General features: G+C 36.3%; 1 protein-coding gene across 1 annotated transcript; it reads right to left on the bottom strand.

Annotated features, from left to right (window-relative positions):
- Positions 1-9508: 9508 nt before the first annotated feature.
- LOC120084090 lies at positions 9509-10030 on the bottom strand. The gene has a single exon (XM_039039989.1). It carries the CDS (start codon positions 10028-10030, stop codon positions 9509-9511), a length of 522 nt encoding a protein of 173 aa, XP_038895917.1.
- Positions 10031-22821: the final 12791 nt, after the last annotated feature.

Here is a 22821-nt window from a genome sequence, read left to right as displayed (position 1 = left end):
ATAACATTCTTGGACCAATTGAGAGGCAGATTCAAATTGGTGGGTAATGATCTCATCAATCGATTGATACTGGCTATCAAAAAGATCAAAGATGTTGTTCCAAAGGAAAGTAGCAATTGGGCAGTGGAGAAATAAGTGAGATTGATAGCCTCCGAGTTTATTTTTACATAACACACACCAGTTTGGGCTGAGGGCGAGCAACGAGTTCTTCTTTGTATTTTGCCATAAGTGTTGCGTCGAGAAGAATCGACCAAATAAAAACTATACAGAAAAGTCTCCAAAAGGCACTCCAAATGGGTTGAAAAACGCAGCGGGGATCATCAGATAAAATTCGTTTCATGGACTTAACAGTGAAAATGCCACTTTGGTCGGCCTTCAAAATGAACTTATCTTCACTTCGATTGGTTTGAAGGTTGGGCCATAAGGCAGAGATCGAATCCCATCTCTCTTTCAAACACCATGAATAGGATCCCAAGCTTCATATACAGTGAGCAAAGGGTTGGTAGTCTTGGTTGATAAGAGAAGAGACAACCCTGATTGTTCCAGTTATTGAACCAGAAAAGAGTGTTGGTACCACTATTGATTTTCTTGCTAATCCGATTCATCACAATGTCACCCAATTTAGCAATGTTAAGATTTCTTATGTTAAAATTCAAATTCCTCGAGGAAAATTCATTAGACGCCGAGAAAAGAAGAATATCGTCAGCAAATAGGAGATGGGTGAGATGACAATCATTTATGTTGCACTCCTCAATAAGATTTTTTTCCAACATCGTCGTTTAGAAGACGATACAGATAATCCATTGCAATAACAAAGAGAAAAGGGGATAGTAGGTCACCTAGACGAATACCCCTGTTGGCCTGAATCTTACCTCTCGATCTTTCATTAATGATTATGGAGTAATTAACCGAAGATATACAACCAGAAATCCATTTAATGCATAAAGGATCGAAACTTTTTAGGTGTGTAGCATCGATAGTAAGAAGCTCCAGTTGAGTTTATCAAAGGCTTTCTCTATGTCGAGTTTTATAAGCACACCTTTTCTACGAGAAACCCTCAAAAAAAAAAAAAAAAAAACTGCTTCGTTTGCTATCAGGATAGCATAAGTAATCTGGCGGCACAAAGCAGAATGTTGAAGAGTAATAGTGTGGGATATAATTCAACAACTTTGGTAGGCTTCAAAGATTTGGGGAAAATTGGGGAAAATGGCCTATTAGGAGTTTTTCTTTGGAAAAAAGGACCACTTTTAAAAAGAATGTATTTCTGACTCCTATAGGTAGGAAAAGACCATTATACCCTTTTTTTAGGAAAAAGATTCAAAATCCCTATTCCTCCCTCCATGACCGTTTTCTTGCAGCCCTTCAAATTCCTTTCAAAACTCCTCACAACTCCTCACATCCTTTCCGTTTTTCTTCAATATTTTGGTTCATCATCTTCAAGTTCATCAGTTCATCTTCATCAAGTAAGTATTTATGCATATTTTAGAAGGATTTTGTTTTTTGATTTTTTGGCATTATTCTTGATTTTATGAGTTTTAATGGGGTTCATAATTTTTTAGATTTTTTTAATAAAAAAATGTTGCATTTTAGAATGATTTTGAGGCCTATAGATAGTATATGAGTTGATTTGTACATTAAAAACTTTTTTTTTTTTTTTTGCTTTAAACTCCGGTTTTTGAATTTTGAGCATCTCCAATTCAATGAAGCCCGATCGGGCTTCTTTAGATCTTCACTGGGCAAGCGACTTGACGGGACGTGTTGTGGGAAATTGGGACCGAGAAGGGGATAGGATCGGGAAGGGGGTCGGAAAGGGTGAAGTGGGTTTGACCGGAAAGGGGATGGGCCGGGTAAGATGGGGCAGGATCGGGCGAGAAGGGGATGGGACCGGACGAGTGTGGACGAGAAGGGGAGGGGATCAGGCGAGAAGGGGAGTGGACGATTTTTGGCCCGGTCCTGAGACTGGGCGAGAGGGGGAGGGGACATTCCTTTTTGGCCCGGTCTTGAGACCGCCTGGTTATGGGGTCGAACGATTTGGGAAACGACACGGGACTGGGCGAGAAGGGGGTGAAGAGGCAAGCAGAATCACTACTGGTTTTTGGCCCAATCGGGTATGGGGCCAGGCCAAAAACCAGTACCTATAAGGTTGAGATCGGGCAACTCAGAATTGAAAAGAGGCCGGAGTGGGCAATCTTCAAAGCTAACTATTGGTTTTTAGCCCGGTCCGAGTCCCGACCAGGTATGAGGCTAGGCCAAAAACCAGTAGCTTACATTTTTTTTTTTTTTGTATTTTTAAATATTATGACGCATTGTTGTGTTGTGTTGATTTTTAGTTTATCTATTTGATGAAAAGTGTAGGTTATAATGGAACTAGAAATGAAGGTTCATCCTAATGATCATTTTCCTGTAGCCCTTTCATGTTGTTCCCATATAGGAAAGGTTATCCCTAAAATTGAGAAAAAACTAACTCCCACACAATTAGCAATGTTTAGACAACATGTTTTAGTCCTCTCTTTGACACAAACATCATCTTTAATGGACCATTAATTCATTTTATTTTTCTTCGAGAGGTAGAGGAACCTAGGAGAGATATTGTTAGTTTTAATCTTATGGGGAATAAGGTATCATTCAGTCAAATAGAGTTTGACCTTATTATAGGACTAAACATCAAACTAGAACTGTGAGGGGAGAAAATTCTTTTGTTAGACTTAGAGCTAAGTATCTAAATGACAATGAGGGTATGGAGGCATATGAGTTGGACTCTATTTTTCCAACACTTGAGTTTGAAAACGATGTTGATGCTGTGAAAATTCCATTCTTTTTTATTTTATTGAGTTTGCTATGATGGGCAGAGAGAGCAAAAAAAATAAATGGATTTTGAAAAATTAGCGATCATAGATGACTGGAACAGATTTTGTAATGAGGATTGAAGCAAGAAAAATTTTGGAAATATAATCAAACAATTTAAACAATGATTGAAAGGTAAAGCATTTACGTATAAGGGCAATGCAGATAGAAAACAACAGACGTACAATCTTTATGGGTTTCCCTATGCTTTTCAGGTAATTTAGTTAATTTGATTTAATGAATATTCATTGAATTACACCACTAATACACACTTACATTTCATATAGGTATGGGCATACGAAACGACATCATTATTCGGTCGCACTGCAAACAAATTGAATAACAATGCGATACCACGCATTTTGAGATGGTCGTGCTCACATTCTTCTCCATATGGAGTGATTAGAGGCAAAGTCTTCGGGTCAGATGTAGTATGTTCCTTTTTAAGTTTTTTGAGTTAGAACTTTTTCTATAATTATAGCTTCTTAGCTTATTTATTCATGATTACAATATTTTGTAGGTAAGGATCACATTGCAACTCATTCTATCTGAGGAAAAGATTCAGTTCATGAATCGTGTTATGGAGCCACCCATCATTCCAGCTGCACCACCTGCACCACCTCTACCCAAAAATGATGGCGATGTTGTTGGACCACTGGAACTACCTCTACCCACAAATGATGCCGGTGTTGTTGGACATTCGAACACTAAGGAGGTTGATCATAGTGATAGTGAACGAAGGCATCACGTGGAAAGGTCGCAGTGGCCAAATGGGGAAAATNGTCGCGTGGAAAGGTCGCAGTGGCCAAATGGGGAAAATTTCTTGGAAATTAACTACACCATGGAAAAACACAAGGAAGTATGGGAAGAGGCAAAAAGTGCAATAGAAGTACGATCCCCTCGTTGTACATACCTGAATATCTGAACATTAAATTTCAGAAGTGGATGGATAACGTAGACCCTACTGCAATGATACGAAGGATTGCATATGCTCAAATGGGTAAAAAATGGTTTAATAGTCTATTAACACCGTATGAATGTATGAATGACGAGGTATATAACCTTTAATAAAGGTTGTCATGTGTGTATAGGTTCCCTATTTAATTAAACACTCAACATTGTCATGCAGGTAATAGACACATTATTTATGTTCATGAAAACAAAAATGCAAGCCCAATCGGACTTGTGTCATCGAAAATTTGTCGTAGATGACATTATAGTAACGGTGCGTTATATACATTATTCCATAGCATCATGCAATCAACATTGTTTGATTTTCTCATTGTTTTAGAACTTCCTAAGACGTGATCAACATACTATTGATTGGAGTAAGACAACAAACGTATTAAAGTATGTCAATGGTAAACACACTGACCACGATGTACCTTGGAGCAACGTCGATGCTGTTTACATGTTTTTCAGCCTCTATGGGATGCACTGGGTGCTTGTTTGTGCGGACTTCCAGGTCAAAGAATTAACTGTGTTCGATTCATTGATTAGATTACATTCGAATGCAGACTTGGAACATGAAATGAAATCAGTTTACGAAAACTTTCCCAATTTATTCCTTGCTGGTGCGGTAATGGAGCCTCATAATCTTTTAATGGATCGATGGACTCCACACCAAGATACTTTCGTGCCTCAACAACATAAGACAAGTGATTGTGGTATGTTCACATGTAAATTTTTTGAATATGATATAATCGGGTCCAAAATAGACACCTTAACACAAGATAGAATAACATATTTTCGTACACAATATGTCATTCAGATTTGGGCAAATAGAGCAATATTTTATAGGTTCGTAAATTTTTTTGTAATTAACAGTTGAAGTGATGAATGAAAATTTATAGTTGACTTAATTTTTTTTTTTTTGTAATTAATAGTAAGGATATATTAGAAAATCAAAGTATACAGGGCAAATTCCCGGCGGGGTCATGCAACTAAGTGCCAATTCCTAGTCGGGCTCATGTAAAAAATCATAAAAAACAATACTAATTCCTAGCTGGGCCAATGCAACTCGGCACTAATTCCTGGTTGGGCTCATCTAAAAAAAATCATAAGAAATACTAATTCTCGGTCAAACCCATGCAATTAGACGAAAATTCTCGATCGGGCTCATGCAAAAAATCATAAAATAATACTAATTCTCGGTCGGGCCCATGCAATTAGGCGCCAATTCTCGGTCGGGCTCATGCAAAAGAATCATAAAATAATACTAATTCCCGGACGGGCCCATGCAATTAGACGCTAATTCCCGACTGCACTCATGCAAAAAATCATACAATAATAGCAATTATCGGTCGGACTTACCTTCCGCCTCTCAAGGTGTAGGTTCCCTGATGATGCAAAAAATCATACAAAAATCATTCAAATGCACACAAATTCATAAAGTTGTGCAACATAAGTAGTAATAAAAAATCCATATATCACTCGGCAGTATTGAAAAGTTGATTGCATGTTGTTTTGTTGTGACCCCTTTACCCATATCTAGAACACATGTGGACTTGATAAAATTCATCTGCAGAAAGAAATCTTGTTGTTCGTTGGTGACCTACTTTTGGAACTCTTTTTAGAGGCAATGTTTCCACAACGACGAAGGCCAGTGATTACTTTCACCCCGAAAAGTGTCCAACTGGTCGTATAGCTTTAGCATACGCAACCAACACTGATTCAATATAGTATATCCATGAACAAAGAGAGATAGGATCAATATTCCGAACCCTGCATGCAACAATCGCATGTGAACAAGGGATTTCATAATAATTAAACATGAGACAAGTGCTTGGCCTCCTAAACCTCCATATATCATCTCGAACTCATGTTAGTCAATTGGCCTAACTTCATGTTTGCTTACTTTGTCTGTCGTATCACGAACTATTATCATTGCATAGTCCAATAGTCTTGACGTACTGTTTGATGCATCCATTCGACGTCTGTAATACAAGTCCTGTAATCAATCTCAAATATGGTCTAGAAATGATGTGATTGATAACTATCGTGCATCTTTTAACACTTCGTTTATGCACTCTACGAGGTTTGTCGTAACTTGATTGTATCTTTTGTTACATTAGTACACCCTAGCCGCTCAAGACCAATATCTTCTAGGTATTTGCGTGGATCTGGATACCCTGCAAATTGATTCCAATGGTAGTTGAACCATAAACTCACGACTTGCTTTGGTTGCTTTGTCGAAATATCCAAAATATCTTTATTCTTAAAATTAGTTAATAAATTGTCTTTCAAGTCATGGATGCAGATACCATGAAATGCTTCTGGGAAGAGCGTGATAATTGCTTTTTTTATGATTGATTCTCTATCTGATACGATAACCAAATCATGAACTTTCCCATTGCTGAAAAGACCATACCTAAGGTTCATCAGTTTCTCCATCAGATATACCGAACGCAACTAGGTATATTTGATTATTTTCATCGACCCCAATCGCAAGTAGGAGTTTACCACTGTACCTACCCCTTAAATATGTTCCATCTACAATTAAAACAATGCAAATGCAGTTCAGAAACCCCTTAGTGGAAGCACCAAGAGCCATGAATACGTGCTTGAAATATTTATCTTCTTGCAGATCATATTTAAATGTTGAATTGGGATTTTCAATTTGTAAGGCTTCACAAAATTTAGGTAACTTCTTGTAGGATACTTTTGGTGAAGCCCAAACAAGCACTAACGCTTCTTCACTTGTTCTCTGTGCCTTGTTGTAACTTAAACTCACACCATACTCTTGTTTTATATCCTTCACAATGTCTTTCGGTCTATATGGACGACTAACGTCTTCAAACTTTGACGAAACTAAATGTCCAATAACCCAAATAGAAGCTTCTCTATGATCGTTAGTCAATATTTCATTTCTACATGTGTGGACATTGTCATACTTAGAGATCTTAAATATTTCACAATTTTTCAATTTAACGGCTCGAAGTCTCCATTTGCATTCTTTAACTAAGCATATAACTTTATATAATGTTGTGGTTGACTTCTTCACCATAAACTGAAAGTTACCTCTAATTGCTAACATAGATAACCACATCTGTAAATCCTTCTTAGATATAAATATGTAACCAAGTTGCACATCTACAGAGAATAAGACTTACCTGGCATGATGATTGTGCTACTAGATGGATGAGACAAGTCACGACCCATTGCATATGACGAGCCTCCATAGTCTTCGATTGTTTGTTCTTCTGCATGAGATGTATGGTGGGTATTAATCTTAGGTTCCTCTTCATCATCCTTCTCCCTCCAAAACCAATCATTGAAATATTGGCGTTGGTCTATATCATCCCGTAAGTTATGAGTCGTCAAATTACTAGGCGATAATGTAAGTGATGAGTTAAAATATATGGGGAAAATGGACTATCTGACTCCATCTTGCAATGTACAGGCCTAGATGTGGAAGGGATTTCTTCAGTTTGCCGGATGTATGAATTTTTTGGATGAAATCCTTGATTACTTAAACACTATGGAAGCGTGGATACGTAAAGGGGTATTACTGAGACCTCTTCAATGTGAAGAATGTGTGTAGATCTTCATAATTCTGAATTACAAATACAGGGGCTTTGGATCTCAATTGAAGTATACATCTAGTAACAAGATTATACTCATCTGACATTATACCACTTATTCTATAAATTTTGGTCAGGAATTCATTATAGGTTGTGTCGACCTTAATGTCACACCCCGCAACTCTCTTCTATCATAATCCTTTTCCATTTCATTCAAACGACACTGAAACAAATCTAAATACGAGGCATTTTCCTACAATTCATATAAAAATGTATTCATGTAATGTAGTTAAAGAAAAAGAAAAATAAAAAAAAGAAACTAAAAAGAAAAAAATTGGCCCCCACCCGACCGGGTACAACACCGGACCAAAAAACAAAATCCTTAGTTTTTGAGCGCTCGGTCGGGCTAGGGTTAACTCTACTGGGCCCCAGACCAATCCCAGCCCAGTTCCTATCCTATACCCGGAAAGACTGGGTTAATCAATTTATTTCATACTCGTGAAGATCCAATGAAGCCCGACCGGGAATCAAACTTATTCCAACAATTATTTTGTACCCGATGAAGTCCGGTCGGGTTTTCCACTTATTTCATCAATTACTTTGCACCCGGTAAAGCCCAATTGGGTAATTTTAACTCATTTTCTTTCTACCCAGTGAAGCCCGATTGGGTTTTCAACTTATTTCATCATTTATTTGTACCCGGTGAAGCCTGGCCGGGTAATCATGAATGTGATCCGATCGCGTTGCAAACAAATTGAATAACAATGCGATACCATGCATTTTGAGATGGTCGTGCTCACATTCTCCTCCATATGGAGTGATTAGAGGTGAAGTCTTCAGGTCAGATGTAATATGTTCCTTTTAAATTTTTTTGAGTTAGAACTTTTTCTATGATTATTTAAAGTTTATTTATTCATGATTACAATCTTTTGTAGGTAAGGATTACATTGCAACTCGTTCCATTGGAGGAAAAGATTCAGTTTATGAATCGTGTTATGGAGCCACCCATCATTCTAGTTGCACCACCTGCACCTCCTCTACCCAAAAATGATGGTGATGTTGCTAGACCACTGGAACTACCTATACCCCCAAATGATGGCGGTGTTGTTGGACTTTCGAACACTAAGGACGTTGATCATAGTGATAGTGAATGCATCACGGGAAGACTAAGAAGAAGCGAAAGAAGTATCACAAATTGATTAAGTTAATCAAAGGTCTTGATCGCCACATGGAATGTTTGGAACGTGACCTAAAGTGCATTAAAAAGTACTTTGCATGATTATCGAAGGTAAGGATATACCATTATGATTCTTGTTGTCTGTACTCTTCATACGTAATTTATCCTATCTAATACCTATGCATGATACCTATGCATGCTTGGAAAAGACGTTGATTGCACTAGAGGTAGGGACCATAGAGGTATGAGTGATCATGCAGTGAAAAACGATCATCGCGTGGAAAGGTTGGAGTGGCCGAATGAGGAAAATTTCTTGGAAATTAACTACAATGTGGAAAAACACAAAGGAGTATGGGAAGAGGCAAAAAATGTAATAGAAGTACGATCCCCTCGTTGACATACCTGAAGATTTGAACATTAAATTTCAGAAGTGGATGGACAACGTAGACCCTACTACGATGATACAGAGGAATGCATATGCTCAAATGGATAAAAAAAAAAGGTTTAATAGTCTGTTAACACCGTCCAAATCAGGCTCATGCAAAAAATCATAAAAAAAAAATACTAATTCCCGACTGGGTCAATGCAACTAGGCGCCAATTCTCGACTGGGCTCATATAAAAAATCATAAAAAATACCAAGTTCCGGTCGGGCCCCTCCAATTAGGTGCAAATTTTCGGTCGGGCTCATGCAAAAAATCATAAAATAATACTAATTCCCGGTCGGGCCCCTGCAATTAAGTGCCAATTCTCGGTCGAGCTCATGCAAAAGAATCATAAAATAATGCTAATTCCCGATCGGGCCCATGCAATTAGGCGCTAATTCTTGGTCGGGTTCATGCAAAAAATCATACAATAATACCAATTACCGGTCGGGCTCATGCAAAAAATCATACAAAAATCGTCCAAGTGCACAAAAATTCATAAAGTTATGCAACATAAGTAGTAATAAAAAAATCCATACATCACTCGGCAGTATTGAAAGATTGATTGCATGTCTTTTTGTTGTGACCCTTTTGCCCACATCTAGAACACCTATGGACTTGACGAAATTCATTTGCAGAAGGAAATCTTGTTGTTCGTGGGCGACCTAATCTTGGAACTCTTTTTGGAGGCAATGTTTCCACATTGATGAAGGTCGATGATTGCTTCCAACCCGAAAAGTGTCCAGCTAGTCGTATAGGTTCAGCATATGCAGCCAACACTGATTCAATAGAGTATACCCATGAACAAAGAGAGATAGGATCAATATTCTGAACCCTGCATGCAGCAATCACATGTGAACAAGGGATTTCATAATAATCAAACTTGAGACAAGTGCATATTCTTGTGTGAATATTTGCACGGCCTCTTAAACCTCCATCTATCATCTCGAACTCATGTTGGTCAATTGGCCTAACTTCATGTCTGCTTGCTTTGTCTGTCGCGTCACGAGTTATTGTCATTGCATAGTCTGATAGTCTTGACGTACTGTTTGATGCATCCATTTGACATCTGTAAAACAAGTCTTGTAACCAACCTCAAATATGGTCTAGAAATGATGTGATTGGTAACTATTGTGTATCTTTTAACACTTTGTTTATGCACTCTGCGAAGTTTGTCGTCATTTGATTATATCTTTTGTTACATTGGTACACCCTAGCCGCTCAAGACCAATATCTTTTAGGTATTTGTGTGGACCTGGATACCCTGCAAATTGACTCCAATGGTAATTGAACCATAAACTCACGACTTGCCTTGGTTGCTTTGTCGAAAATATCCAAAATATCTTTATTTTTAAAATTAGTTAATAAATTAGCTTTCAAGTGATGGATACAGATACCATGAAATGCTTATAGGAAAAGCGTGATAATTGACTTTTTTATGCTTGGGTCTCTATCTGATACGATAACCAAATCACGAACTTGCCCAATTGCACATATTAATTACTGAAAAAACCACCCTCAAGGTTCATTATTTTCTCCATCAGATATATCGAACGCAACTGGGCATATTTGATTATTTCCATCAACCCCAATCCGAAGCAGGAGTTTACCACTGTACTTACCCCTTAAATATGTTCCATCTACAATTAAAATAGGGCAAATGCAGTTCAGAAACTTCCTAATGGAAGCACCAAGAGCCATGAATACGTGCTTGAAATATTTATCTTCCTGTAGATCATATTTAAATTCTGAACCGGGATTTTCAATTTGTAAGGCTTCACCAAATTTAGGTAACTTCTTGTAGGATTCTTCTAGTGACCCCCAAACAAGCACTAACGCTTCTTCGCTTGCCCTCCATGCCTTATCGTAACTTAAACTCATACCATACTCTTATTTTATATCGTTCACAATGTCCTTTGGTCTATATGAATGACTAACGTCTTCAAACTTCGACGAAACTAAATGTCCAAGAACCCAACTAGAAGCTTGTCTATGATCATTAGTCAATATTTCATTTCTGCATGTGTGGACGTTGTCATACTTAGAGATCTTAAACATTTCACAATTTTTCAATTTAACGGCTTGAAGTTTCCATTTTCATTCTTTAACTAAGCATATAACTTTGTATAATGTTGTAGTCAACTTCTTTACCCTAAACTGAAAGTTACCTCTAATTGCTAACATAGATAACCACGTCTTTAAATCCTTCTTAGATATAAATATGCCACCAACTTGCATATCTTCAAAAGAATAAGACTGACATGGCATGACCATTGTGCTACTAGATCGATGTGACATGTCACGACCCGTTGCATGTGGCGAGCCTCCATAGTCTTCGATTGTTCGTTCTTCTGCATGAGGTGTATGATGAATATTAATCTTGGGTTTCTTTCCATCATCCTTCTCCCTCCAAGACTAATCATTGAAATATTGACCTTGGTCTACCTCATCCCGTAAGTTATGAGTCGCCAAATTACTAGGCGACGATGTAAGTGATGAGTTAAAATATGTGGGAAAAATGGACTATTTGACTCCATCTTGCAATGTACTGGCCTAGATGTTGAAAGGATTTCTTCAGTTTGTCAGATATATGAATTTCTTGGATGAAATCCTTGATTACTTGAACACTATGGAAGCGTGGATACGTAAAGAGGTATTATTGAGACCTCTTCCATAGAATACGTGTAGATCTTCATCATTTTGAATTACAAATGCAGGGACTTTGGATCTCAATTAAAGTATACATCTTATAACAAGATCATACTCATCTGACATTATACCACTTATCCTATAAAATTTGTTCAGAAATTCATTATAGGTCGTGTCGACCTCAATGTCACACCCTGCAACTCTCTTCTATTATAATCCTTTTCCCTTTCATTCCAAACGCCTCCAAAGCAAATCTAAACACAAGGTATTTTCCTACAATTTATAACAAAAATGTATTAATATAATGTAGTTAAAGAAACTAAAAAGAAAAAAATTGGCTTGGTCGTCCACTCGGCCGGGTACAACACCGGACCAAAAAGCAGAATCCTTAGTTTTTGTGCACTCGGTTGGGCTAGGGTTAACTCTACTGGGCCCTAGAAAAATCCTAGCCCGGTTCCTATCCCGTACCTCAGAAGACTGGGTCAATAAATTTATTTCATACCCAGTGAAGATTCGGTGAAGTCTGGCTGGGAATCAAACTTATTCCAATATTTATTGTATACCTGGTGAAGTCCGACTGGGTTTTCAACTTATTTCATCAATTACTTTGTACCCGGTGAAGCCCAACTGGGTAATTTTAACTTATTTTCTTTCTATCCAATAAAGTCTAACCAGGTAATTTTAACTCATTTGCTTTCTACCCGGTGAAGCCCGATCAGGTTTCCAACTTATTTCATCATTTACTTTGTACCCGATGAAGCCTTGCCGGATAATTTCAACTCATTTGCTTTCTACCTAGTGAAGCTTGATCAGGTATCTTAAAAAAAAAAAAAATTGCTATTTTTTTTTTTCATGGTATTTTTTTAATTTATAAATATCAAATGTAGGGCATTATATATAAAAAAAGAAAAAAAGAAAAAATCAACAAAGCAAGCATAAATCGAACTCCAAAAAGGTTATTTATTTTTGTCAATTTTTCTAGAAATTATCGAACTATTAAATACATACAAATTGAAATACATACCTTCTTACGGAGTCTACAAAATTACAACTTCGTGAAATACAAATTTTGGACTTGACGAATTTCGTTGTGGAAATAATTTGGTAAAAAGAACTTTTTGAAGGGTTGTAAACAGATAAAATTTGGTGCAACATTTTTTGTGTGAATATTTTTTTTTTTTTTGTTAATGGTTTTTGAAAAAATTAATTTTTTGGGAATAAATTTAGGTGGAGAATTTTTGGTGAATTAATATGATAGGTTGTTGTTGAAATTGAAAGTGGGAATTTAATAAGTGGCATAAGAGTAATTGAAATTTTTTGTGTGAATAATTTTTTGTTAATGGTTTTTTTGATAAATTAATTTTTGTGAATAAATTTAGGTAAAGAAATTGAATTAATTTGATAGGTTGTTGGTTGAAATTAAAAGTGAGAATTTAATAAGGGGCATAAGAGTAATTGTACAACAAATAATTCATGAATTAACCCATGAGGAGAGAAAAACCCATTTAAATCATATAATTCTTTCCGGAAGGAATTGCATATTCTACAAATAGCAGGTCTATAAATACCTGAGAGCCACCAAGAAGAGCCATTGGCCCATTTGTTAGAGTAACAAGAAGATAAATAGAAAACATACCTAAGATCACCTCGGAAGCCAAAATAGATAATTTATTTCATAGAATGAGGATGCCACCAGAGGACCCCTCAAGCCGAAATAGCCATTGGCCCATTTTTTTATGTTGGATTTGGCCATGCAAATGTAGGAGCACAATTAATCCAAACCTTTCTCGAAATTAATTTAGAAATCGAAATACCAATACACTGGATAAAAGATAGAATATCACATAGACATAACAAGGAATAAGTTAGTTGATTTCAAATTTATCAAACAACGGGTATGAAAGGCTATCTAAGGATGAAAACGTTCGTTCTTTTCCAAAGCTAGAAAAGAGATTCTAACAAAAAGTATTGATTAATCACTTCCCACATACATCATGAGCTTATTCAAGTTTTCCAAGCATTTTTCTGAAGAGATTATCAAATTCTTCCCAAGAAGTTGTGTTTGCCTATAAACTTGGGAGGCACTAATTTTCATGACCTTGTTGGATTTAACCAAGCATTGATTGTCAAACAAATTTGGAGAATCCTAGAGAACCCAAACGTCTTTGTTTCTATTGTTCTTAAGAGTATATACAAACGCCTTTGCTAATTGTTTAATTCTTGAAGCTACAGTAAGCACTTATTCTTCTTTTATTTGGAAAAGCTTTATTTCAGGAAATGATCTCTTATCTAAAGGACTAAGATATAGAGTGGGAAGTGGTAATTCAACCTATATCTTTTCACACCCTTGGTTATATAGACCATCTTCCTTTAAGCCTATTTGTTTCAATCATTAACATCCAATCTTCGAGTAGCTAACTTCTTATTACCTATGGAAAGTTGGAATGAAGATTTAATGAGTGATAATGATGATGAATGTATCAAAAACATCCCAATCAATAGAAGAATCACTGACAAATTAATTTGTTTAGAAAATAAAGGTATTTAAGTAGGTTTTATTGGGTTTTTTGGAAATTTAAAAGCCCAATGGTATTATTGTAATTATTGAGCAGTGACAAACTTGTAATTATCCCTATCTTTTCCAAAATTAGGGCCTTTTTCGTGGGTCTCCTTTTGGCCAAGAAAAAAAGTGTAGCCACTGCAAGGGAAAAAAAAAATGCCGCCTGGTGTTGAAGCTGCTGCAGTTGACTGGAACAAAGACGGAGGCCATCGGTCGAAGAGCCGATCGGCTGGACTTGGGTGTCGGCTTCGTGGAAGAGCTATGACCGGTTCTTGTGTAGAGGAGCAGCGGTCGGTTCGAGCTTGGTCGGACTTCGTCGATCTGAGCAGCAGCGTGGGTTTGAATTCGGCGGTTCAGTGGTTCGCCGTGGTGGCTACGTCCGACAGCGATTGTCGGCGGTGAGAGAGAGGCGCGGGTCTGCACGTAGTTCGTCGGTCAGAGGCGGGTAGCACACTGTTTTGGGTTGTTTTGCAGTGGGTTGTTCTCAGTTGACAGAGGCGACGTGTGCGGATCTCTCAATACCAGTTGATACTTAAAATTACAGATTGGTGATTTCGTTGATTATCTGTAATTTGTAAAATTCCTTTATTGCTCATTAATAAATTAATTCAAGCTGGTTCTCAAAGTGGATGTAAACTAAACTGGTTGAACCACTATATATCTTGGTGTTCTTTACTGCTTTCATTTTATTTCTGCTGATTGTTTGCGTTTTGTTTGGCCATCTAAGTTAGGTTTAGAAACTCTCATAAGTGGTATCAGAGCTCCAGTTAATCCAACGAGGTTGTGCGGTAGTGTGTGCTGACATATTCTTTGTTCAGGTTTTTTTGTTGGAATTAATTTGACGGATGGCTTCGATGTCTACACGGTTCGAAGTTGTTAAATTTGATGGGAAAGGTGATTTCGAGTTATGAAGAAAAAAGATTAAGGCTATTCTGGTACAAAAAAAGGTAGCCAAAATCTTAGACAAAGATAACCTTCCATCAACAATTACAAAAGCTGAAAAAAGGGATATGGATGAGATGGCTTATTCAACAATAATTCTGTATCTGTCAGATGGAGTACTTAGGCTAGTAGATGAGGTCACTACTACAACGGAGTTGTGGAAGAAATTGGAAAGTCTTTATTTGACTAAGTCCTTGCCAAATAAATTATATCTAAAGAAAAATTCCTTGGATATAAGATGGACTCAAGTAAAGGCTTAGAAGAGAACCTAGATGAATTTTAGAAGATTATAATTGATCTCAATAACATTGGTGAGAAGATGTTGGATGAAAATCAAGTAGTTATTCTTTTGAATTCTTTGCCAGAATCGTATCGAGAAGTTAAGGCAGCTATTAAATATGGACGGGTTTCATTGTCCATGGATATAGTGTTTGATGCCTTGAAAACGAGAAATCTCGAGATTAAAAAGGAAAGCAAGTATGGAGAGTTACTCATGGACAGAGGCAGAAATGAGAAAAAGAACGGAAAAGGAAAAGAGTCGAGATCCAGGTCGAAATCAAAGGGGAAAAGAAAAAAGTGTTTCCTATGTCATAAAGAATGTCACTTTAGAAAGAATTGCCCTTTGAATAAGAGCAAGGAAGCATCAAGTAGCAAGCATACAGGGGATTCTAGTGCAGCAAATATTTCTGATGGGTATGATTCAGTAGAGGATTTTATGGTGTCTAGCAGGGACATTCAGAATGCTTGGATCATGGATTCAGGGTGCACGTTTCACATGACTCCTAATCGGGATTTTTTATTGACTTTCAGGAAAATTATGGGGGATCAGTTCTGCTTGGTGATAATGGTGCTTGTGATGTAAAAGGAATTGAGTCAGTTCGAATTGCAACACATGATGGTATGATCAGAATTCTTACAAATGTAAGGTATATTCCAGAACTCAAACGAAATCTAATTTCTTTGGGCGAATTAGATAGAATAGGTTATTCTTATAAATCTGAGAATGGAGTTCTGAAGGTTATCAAGGGTTCTTTGGTTAAGCTGGAGGTTTGAGATACTTTATGTCAATCATTGATGATTTTTCAAGAAAGGTGTGGATGTATCCACTAAAACAGAAGGATGAAGCTTTTGGAAAATTTCTTGAATGGAAAAAACAGGTTGAGAACCAGACAGGCAGGAAGGTAAAATATCTGAGGATAAACAATGGTTTAGAATTTGTGAATCACAAATTTGATAAATTTTGCAAATATGAGGGAATTATGAGGCATTTCACTGTTACGTACACTCCACAACAGAATGGTTTAGCTAAGAGGTTCAACAAAACAATTATGGAGCGTACAAGATGTCTCTTGACAAATGCTTCATTACCCTTCAAATTTTGGGGGGAAGCTACCCAAATAGCTTGTTATCTTATTAATAGGAGTTCGTCTTCCGCTTTAAGCCTAAAGACTCCTCAGGAGATATGGACGCGAAAAGCTCCAAGCTTGGATCATCTCAGAGTCTTTGGATGTTTAGCTTATGCTTATGTTAAGGAAGGGAAGTTGAACAAGAGGGCACTGAAATGTATGTTTATTGGCTATCCTCAGGGTGTTAAAGGCATAAACATTGGTGCTTGGAAGAGGGCAGAAATAAATGCATTATCAGCAGAGATGTGACCTTTAATGAAACAAAGATGCCATTTCGTGTCAAAGAGCAGTAGATAGTTGATCAGGTTGAGGCAGATGTTAGAATTGATTCTAAAGCACAACCATCAGTTAGTTCAGGTGATTCCAGTGATCAGTCATCCAAATGGTAAACAGCCTCAACTGTAGAGAACTTTGATTGATGAGGGAGCTTTTGGTGAAGAAAGCTCAAGTGGCAGTGACCTACAGAACTATCAGCTTACACGTGACAGGCCTCAGCGGGTGAGGCAAGCTCCTATGAGGTATGGTTATGCTGATTTAGTTGCTTATGCTCTTACTTGTGCAGCTGACAGTATTGAAGCAGAGCCTCTTACTTTTGAGGAGGCTATTGTATCTTATTCGAAGGAACAATAGAAGGATGCTATAGAAGCAGAGTTGTTCTCGTTGCAGAAGAATCAGAAATGGTCATTGGTTCTAAAGCCTCCTAATCAGAAACTCATTCAGTCAAAGTGGATTTATAAAATAAAGCCAGGTATAGGAGGTGATAGCAAGCCTAGGTATAAGGCTAGACTGGTAGCCAAGGGCTACACTCAAAAGAAGGGAGTTAACTTTCATGAGATTTTCTCTCCGGTGGTGAGGCATTCGTCTGTTCTATTAATTTTATCTATTGCTGTTCACTTTGATATATTTGTTGAACAGATGGATGTTACCACAGCTTTCCTTCATGGTGAATTGGAGGAAGTGATCTACATGGCTCAACCTAAGGGCTATGAGGTGAAAGGAAAGGAAGACATGGTTTGTCGTCTTCACAGGTCCATCTATGGATTGAAGCAATCGTCGAGACAATTATCAGGTTTGACACCTTTATTCTGAAGCAGGGGTTTCACAAGAGCTCTTATGATGCCTGCGTGTACTGGAAACTCTCTCAGAAAGGTACATATACTTATCTACTTTTGTATGTAGATGATATGATTCTGGTGTCTAAGGATTATTCTGAAATCTGTGATCTTAAGAAACGATTGAGTAGTGAATTTGAGATGAAAGATTTAGGTGAACTGAAAAGGATCCTAGGCATGGATGTGAAAAGAGATAGGGAGAAAGGTTTGTTAACCATTTCGCAGGAGAGTTATGTGCATAAACCGCTTGAGAAATATAATATGCCTGGTTGTAAGGCAGTTTCAACAGCCTTAGCATCTCATTTTAGGCTTTCTTCATCTCAGTGTTCTATTACTGAACAAGAAAGGTTAGAGATGGCTAATATTCCCTATTGTAATGCTGTTGGAAGTATTATGTATTTGATGATTTGTACTAGGCTTGACTTGGGATATGCTATGAGTATGATAAATAGGTTTATGTCGAATCCTGGGGGAGCATTGGAATGCAGTTAAATGGGTGCTTCGATATTTGAAAGGTAGTGTCAGTATATCATTGTGTTTTAGCAGGGATTATGATAAACAACACTATTGGAAGGCTTCACAGATGCAGATTATGCTGCAGATCTTGACAAAAGAAGGTCTCTATCAAGTCACATTTTTCGTTTGTTTGGTAATGTGGTCAGTTGGAAGGTTGCTCTACAGTCAGTTGTTGCCTTGTCTACTATTGAGTCAGAGTATATTTCAGTGGGTGAAGCAGTGAAAGAGGCAGTGTGGTTGAAAAGAATAGTTGGTGTGTTGTTGTCGTAGGAGTTCATTCCTATCGTCCGTTGTGATAGCCAGAGTGTTATTCATCTTGCGAAGAATCCATCTCATCACGAACGGTCTAAGCATATCGATGTCAAATTTTATTTTATCAGAGAAGTTGTGGCCCAGAAAGATGTTGAACTGGTCAAGGTTCATACAGTTGAGAATTTGTCAGATATGTTAACTAAGGTTCTTCCAGTCCATAGGTTCAAATACCTATTAGATGGGCTGAATATTAAATCTGGATGATAGGAAGATTAGAGAATTAGCTTGACACTTAAATATTCTTATTATGAGGGAGATTTGTAGAAAATAACAAGGTATTTAAGTAGATTTTATTGGATTTTTTGGAAATTTAAAGGCCTAATGACATTATTGTAATTATTGAGCAGTGACAAACTTGTAATTATCCCTATCTTCTCCAAAATTAGGGCCTTTTCTTCGTGGGTCTCCTTTTGGCCAAGAAAAAAAGTGTAGCCACCGCAAAGGAAAAAAAAAAAAAAAAAAGAACCGTCTGGTGTTGAAGCTGCCGTAGCTGACTGGAACAAAGACGGAGGTCGTCGATCGAAGAGCCGCTCGGTTGGACTTGGGTGTCGGCTTCGTGGAAGAGCTGCGGCCGGTTCTTGTGTGGAGGAGCAGTGGTCGGACTTCGCCGATCTGAGCAGCAGCGTGGGCTTGAATCCGGCGATTCAGTGGTTCGCCATGGTGGCTGCGTCCGACAGCAATTGTCGGCGGTGAGAGAGAGGCGCGGGTCTACGCCTGTCTCTTATACACATCTAGATGTGTATTCTTGTGTGGAGGAGCAGTGGTCGGACTTCGCCGATCTGAGCAGCAGCGTGGGCTTGAATCCGGCGATTCAGTGGTTCGCCATGGTGGCTGCGTCCGACAGCAATTGTCGGCGGTGAGAGAGAGGCGCGGGTCTACGCATAGTTTGCCGATCAGAGGCGGGTAGTACACTGTTTTGGGTTGTTTTGCAGTGGGTTGTTCTCAATAGACAGAGGCGACGTTGTGTGCGGATCTCTCAATACCAGTTGATACTTAAAATTACAGATTGGTGATTTCGTTGATTATCTGTAATTTGTAAAATTTCTTTATTGCTCATTAATAAATTAATTCAAGCTTGTTCTCAAAATGGATGTAGACCAAATTGGTCAAACCACTATATATCTTGGTGTTCTTTACTGCTTTCGTTTTATTTCTGCTGATTGTTTGCATTCTATTTGGCCATCTAAATTAGGTTCAGAAACTCTCACAATTTGACATTATGATAAATCAGGACTTACTCAGTAAAAAGCGGTCATCACCTCTTTATGAAGAATATTGACATGGAGGGTCCTAATGTTTAACTATATGGCTAAAATTTGGTGAAATCTTGAAAATTGAAGATACCAAATAAAATTAAACATTTTCTTTAGAGAGTATACGAAGGTATTCATAAACTATTTACAAATAAGATATATAACTATGAATATATAGCACCATAGTTTTGCTTCGATTTTTATTTTTTTAAATTTGATATATAATCACAACCTAAAAGAAAGAGAGCCATTCACAACAAAGAAACACAAATACAACTATCAATAACCCACATACCCCTAGTATCTTTCTAAAAGAACTATCACTAAAAAGAAGATATATTAACATTGTTGATATGCCTATTTTTAAAAAATAAATAGTGAAATTGTAGTGCATATGATTTATTTATTTATTTATTTTGTGTGATAACAAATAAATAAAGACACCTTAAAAATAAATAAATATATACAAATTTAGAAACTCCTTGATTTCGTTGTCTTGTTGAATGTTATTACACAAACCATTCAATCCAATAAACTCAATCTCCACAATCTCCACATTGTCCACATATATTTGCTTCCCATAAACATCACCTTTTTCCTTTGAGTGCGATTGCAACACTTGGTTCAAAAATCCACATAACATCTTTCCCTACAAATCATGATTTTGATTTGCTTCGAGTCTATTTATTAAAACTTGTAATTTATAATAATGTAGTTTTCTTACATAAATTAGTATACTCGTGAGAATTTGGGGTAACAAATGCCTAACTCCCATTTTACTTGAAATATTTAATTTAATAAACATTTTATAATGAATATATAAAGAAAGTCAAAATGTGCGTGACTCAATTGTATTGACATGACTTCTATCTCTGAAAGTCGGAAGTTCACATGAAAAAATAAACGAATTTTAAATATTCACACGTGTAAGACCTAAATTTTAAGAAGTTCTAGTCCTCTAAAAACCAAAAATCATGAACTTTCCAAATTAGTTCTTCATTTCAAAATCAAACTAGAACTGTTCTTTTAAAAACCACAACGAAAGAGACGATTCTTGATTGGGACTTGAGGAAATACATCGATGACCAAATAAAAGGAAGTATATCTACGGGAAGTTTCAATTGAAGCTTCTATTTTACCATCTTTTTGAAATTAAACCTTTTTTTTTTAAATAATGTTTAGAATTAAACCTTTTTATCTCTACTCGTCTTTTTGTTATTTTGAACTAGGGATTCAAAAGTATATTCTAATATATTGTCGATATAAAACTTTAGGAAAACTGTTTACAGTTCCAAATATATGACCTGATGCCATCAAATTGACTCGAGGCGGCAAAAATTCAAGCACAAGGTACATGAACTTTCACAAACATTAGTTTTTACCAAAATTATTAGCTTTAACAATTTCCTAATTCGTCTATAAATTTATAAACTATTTAACCTTTTAATTTTTACAACGTTTCGATTTCTAATTTTTGGCTAAGGAAAAACGCATCTGACCTCCATGTGACAACGGTAAATTTGTAATTTAGGAAAGAGAAGACCTGCAAAACAAAGAAAATAGTCATGATGCCTAAGTCACTAAGTGAACTAGATAATAGAGAAGAAGTTAGAAGTTCTCAGATACCTCATATGGAACAATAATGACATATTTATAGGTTTTGACATAAGGTTTATCTTAATCCAACTGGGATTAGGATATGAGTTTCCTAATCCCATATAAGATGGGTTACCTCTTAAGCTAAATGAGCCCAGGTGTGTATTTGGCATGCCCTATTCATCAAATTACGAGGCTCGACCTCATCCTAGTTCATCTTGCAAGATAAAAACCCTAGTGCAGTGGAATTATCTGGACGTTAACTCAAATTAAATTGAGAAATCGAAATACCAATATACTGGGAAAATACAAAATATCACATGGACAAAAAAAAAAAAAAAAAATCTACTGTAAAAATTGTAAGTTAAGCATGCATAACAATTAGGAATTCAATCCTATAGAAAAAAGAAATGAAGCACTTACTCTTCTTCACGACTCAGACAAAAGGGCCAATTCTCCTTGGGATTGAAAAGATGAATCCTACCAATTTGGAAATCTTCATATTCTCTGATATTTGTTTGTGGGAATCAATTTCTAATTGGGAAGAAAAATGAGAATTTTTTTAGAGATTTTGTTTTTACACAAAACACTTCTATAAAAAAATCGTCTTGAAGAAAAATCCTTAACCTTCTTCATTCTTTTGCAAATCTTTTTACCTAATGGAGAGAGGAAACATTGAAGCTATCCCTTCATATAACTTCCTTATGTGTGTTGTGTGATTTAATAAAATCAAAATTTTAATTTAATTTAATTTAATTTAATTTAATCTAATTTAATTAATAATTTCATTTAAATCATATTTAAATGAAACATCTCTCACATCACCTATTGTTTTAATTCAATTAATTTAACTCAATCAAATCAAATTAAATTAAATTAAATTAATAATTAATTAATTGTCAAATTTAATATCAAATATTTAATTTAGTCTGCATTTAAATAATATTTAATTGTATTTCTCTTATAACTTATTGTTTTAATATGCATATAATACGCATTAATTTTAACCTATAGTTTTAATATGAATCCAAATCATATTAAATTAATATTTGAACTTTTTCAAATATTTAATTCTCCCATAAGTTAATTTTGAATCATATCCAAAATTAAATTTATATTATAAAGTTTAATTAAAATATAAACTTTATATTATAATGTATCATTATACAGCATACTATTTTTCTAAGGGAATTTGAACATTTCAAACTCAATTCAAGACATAATTATTCCTTTTACGAGCTACGAAGGAGACCTCATGGACCTACAGATCAGAAGCTCCAATGATATGAGATTAATTGACTAAACTCATTAACCACATTAATCAACATTCGTTAACTGTGTGTACACTTCATTAAAAACCCATAACTGCACTCTTCTCACTACAAATATATTTCTGTGTCCACAGATATAGACAAATAACAACAAGTTAGTCCTGCACGAGTGTTTGTAACACCAGTTGGATCAAAATTACTGTTTTACCCCTAAGTTATCTTTATATTCTTAAATA

Source organism: Benincasa hispida, chromosome 8, assembly GCF_009727055.1.
Source record: "Benincasa hispida cultivar B227 chromosome 8, ASM972705v1, whole genome shotgun sequence".
Lineage (NCBI taxonomy): Eukaryota > Viridiplantae > Streptophyta > Magnoliopsida > Cucurbitales > Cucurbitaceae > Benincasa > Benincasa hispida.
The sequence above is the reverse complement of the archived record's forward strand: the minus strand, read 5'-3'. Positions and strand labels throughout refer to the sequence as shown.

Bases quoted from the DNA above. Each gene is read 5' to 3' on its own strand.
- LOC120084090 (XM_039039989.1), bottom strand. From the start codon at position 10,030: ATGGATGCATCAAACAGTACGTCAAGACTATCAGACTATGCAATGACA.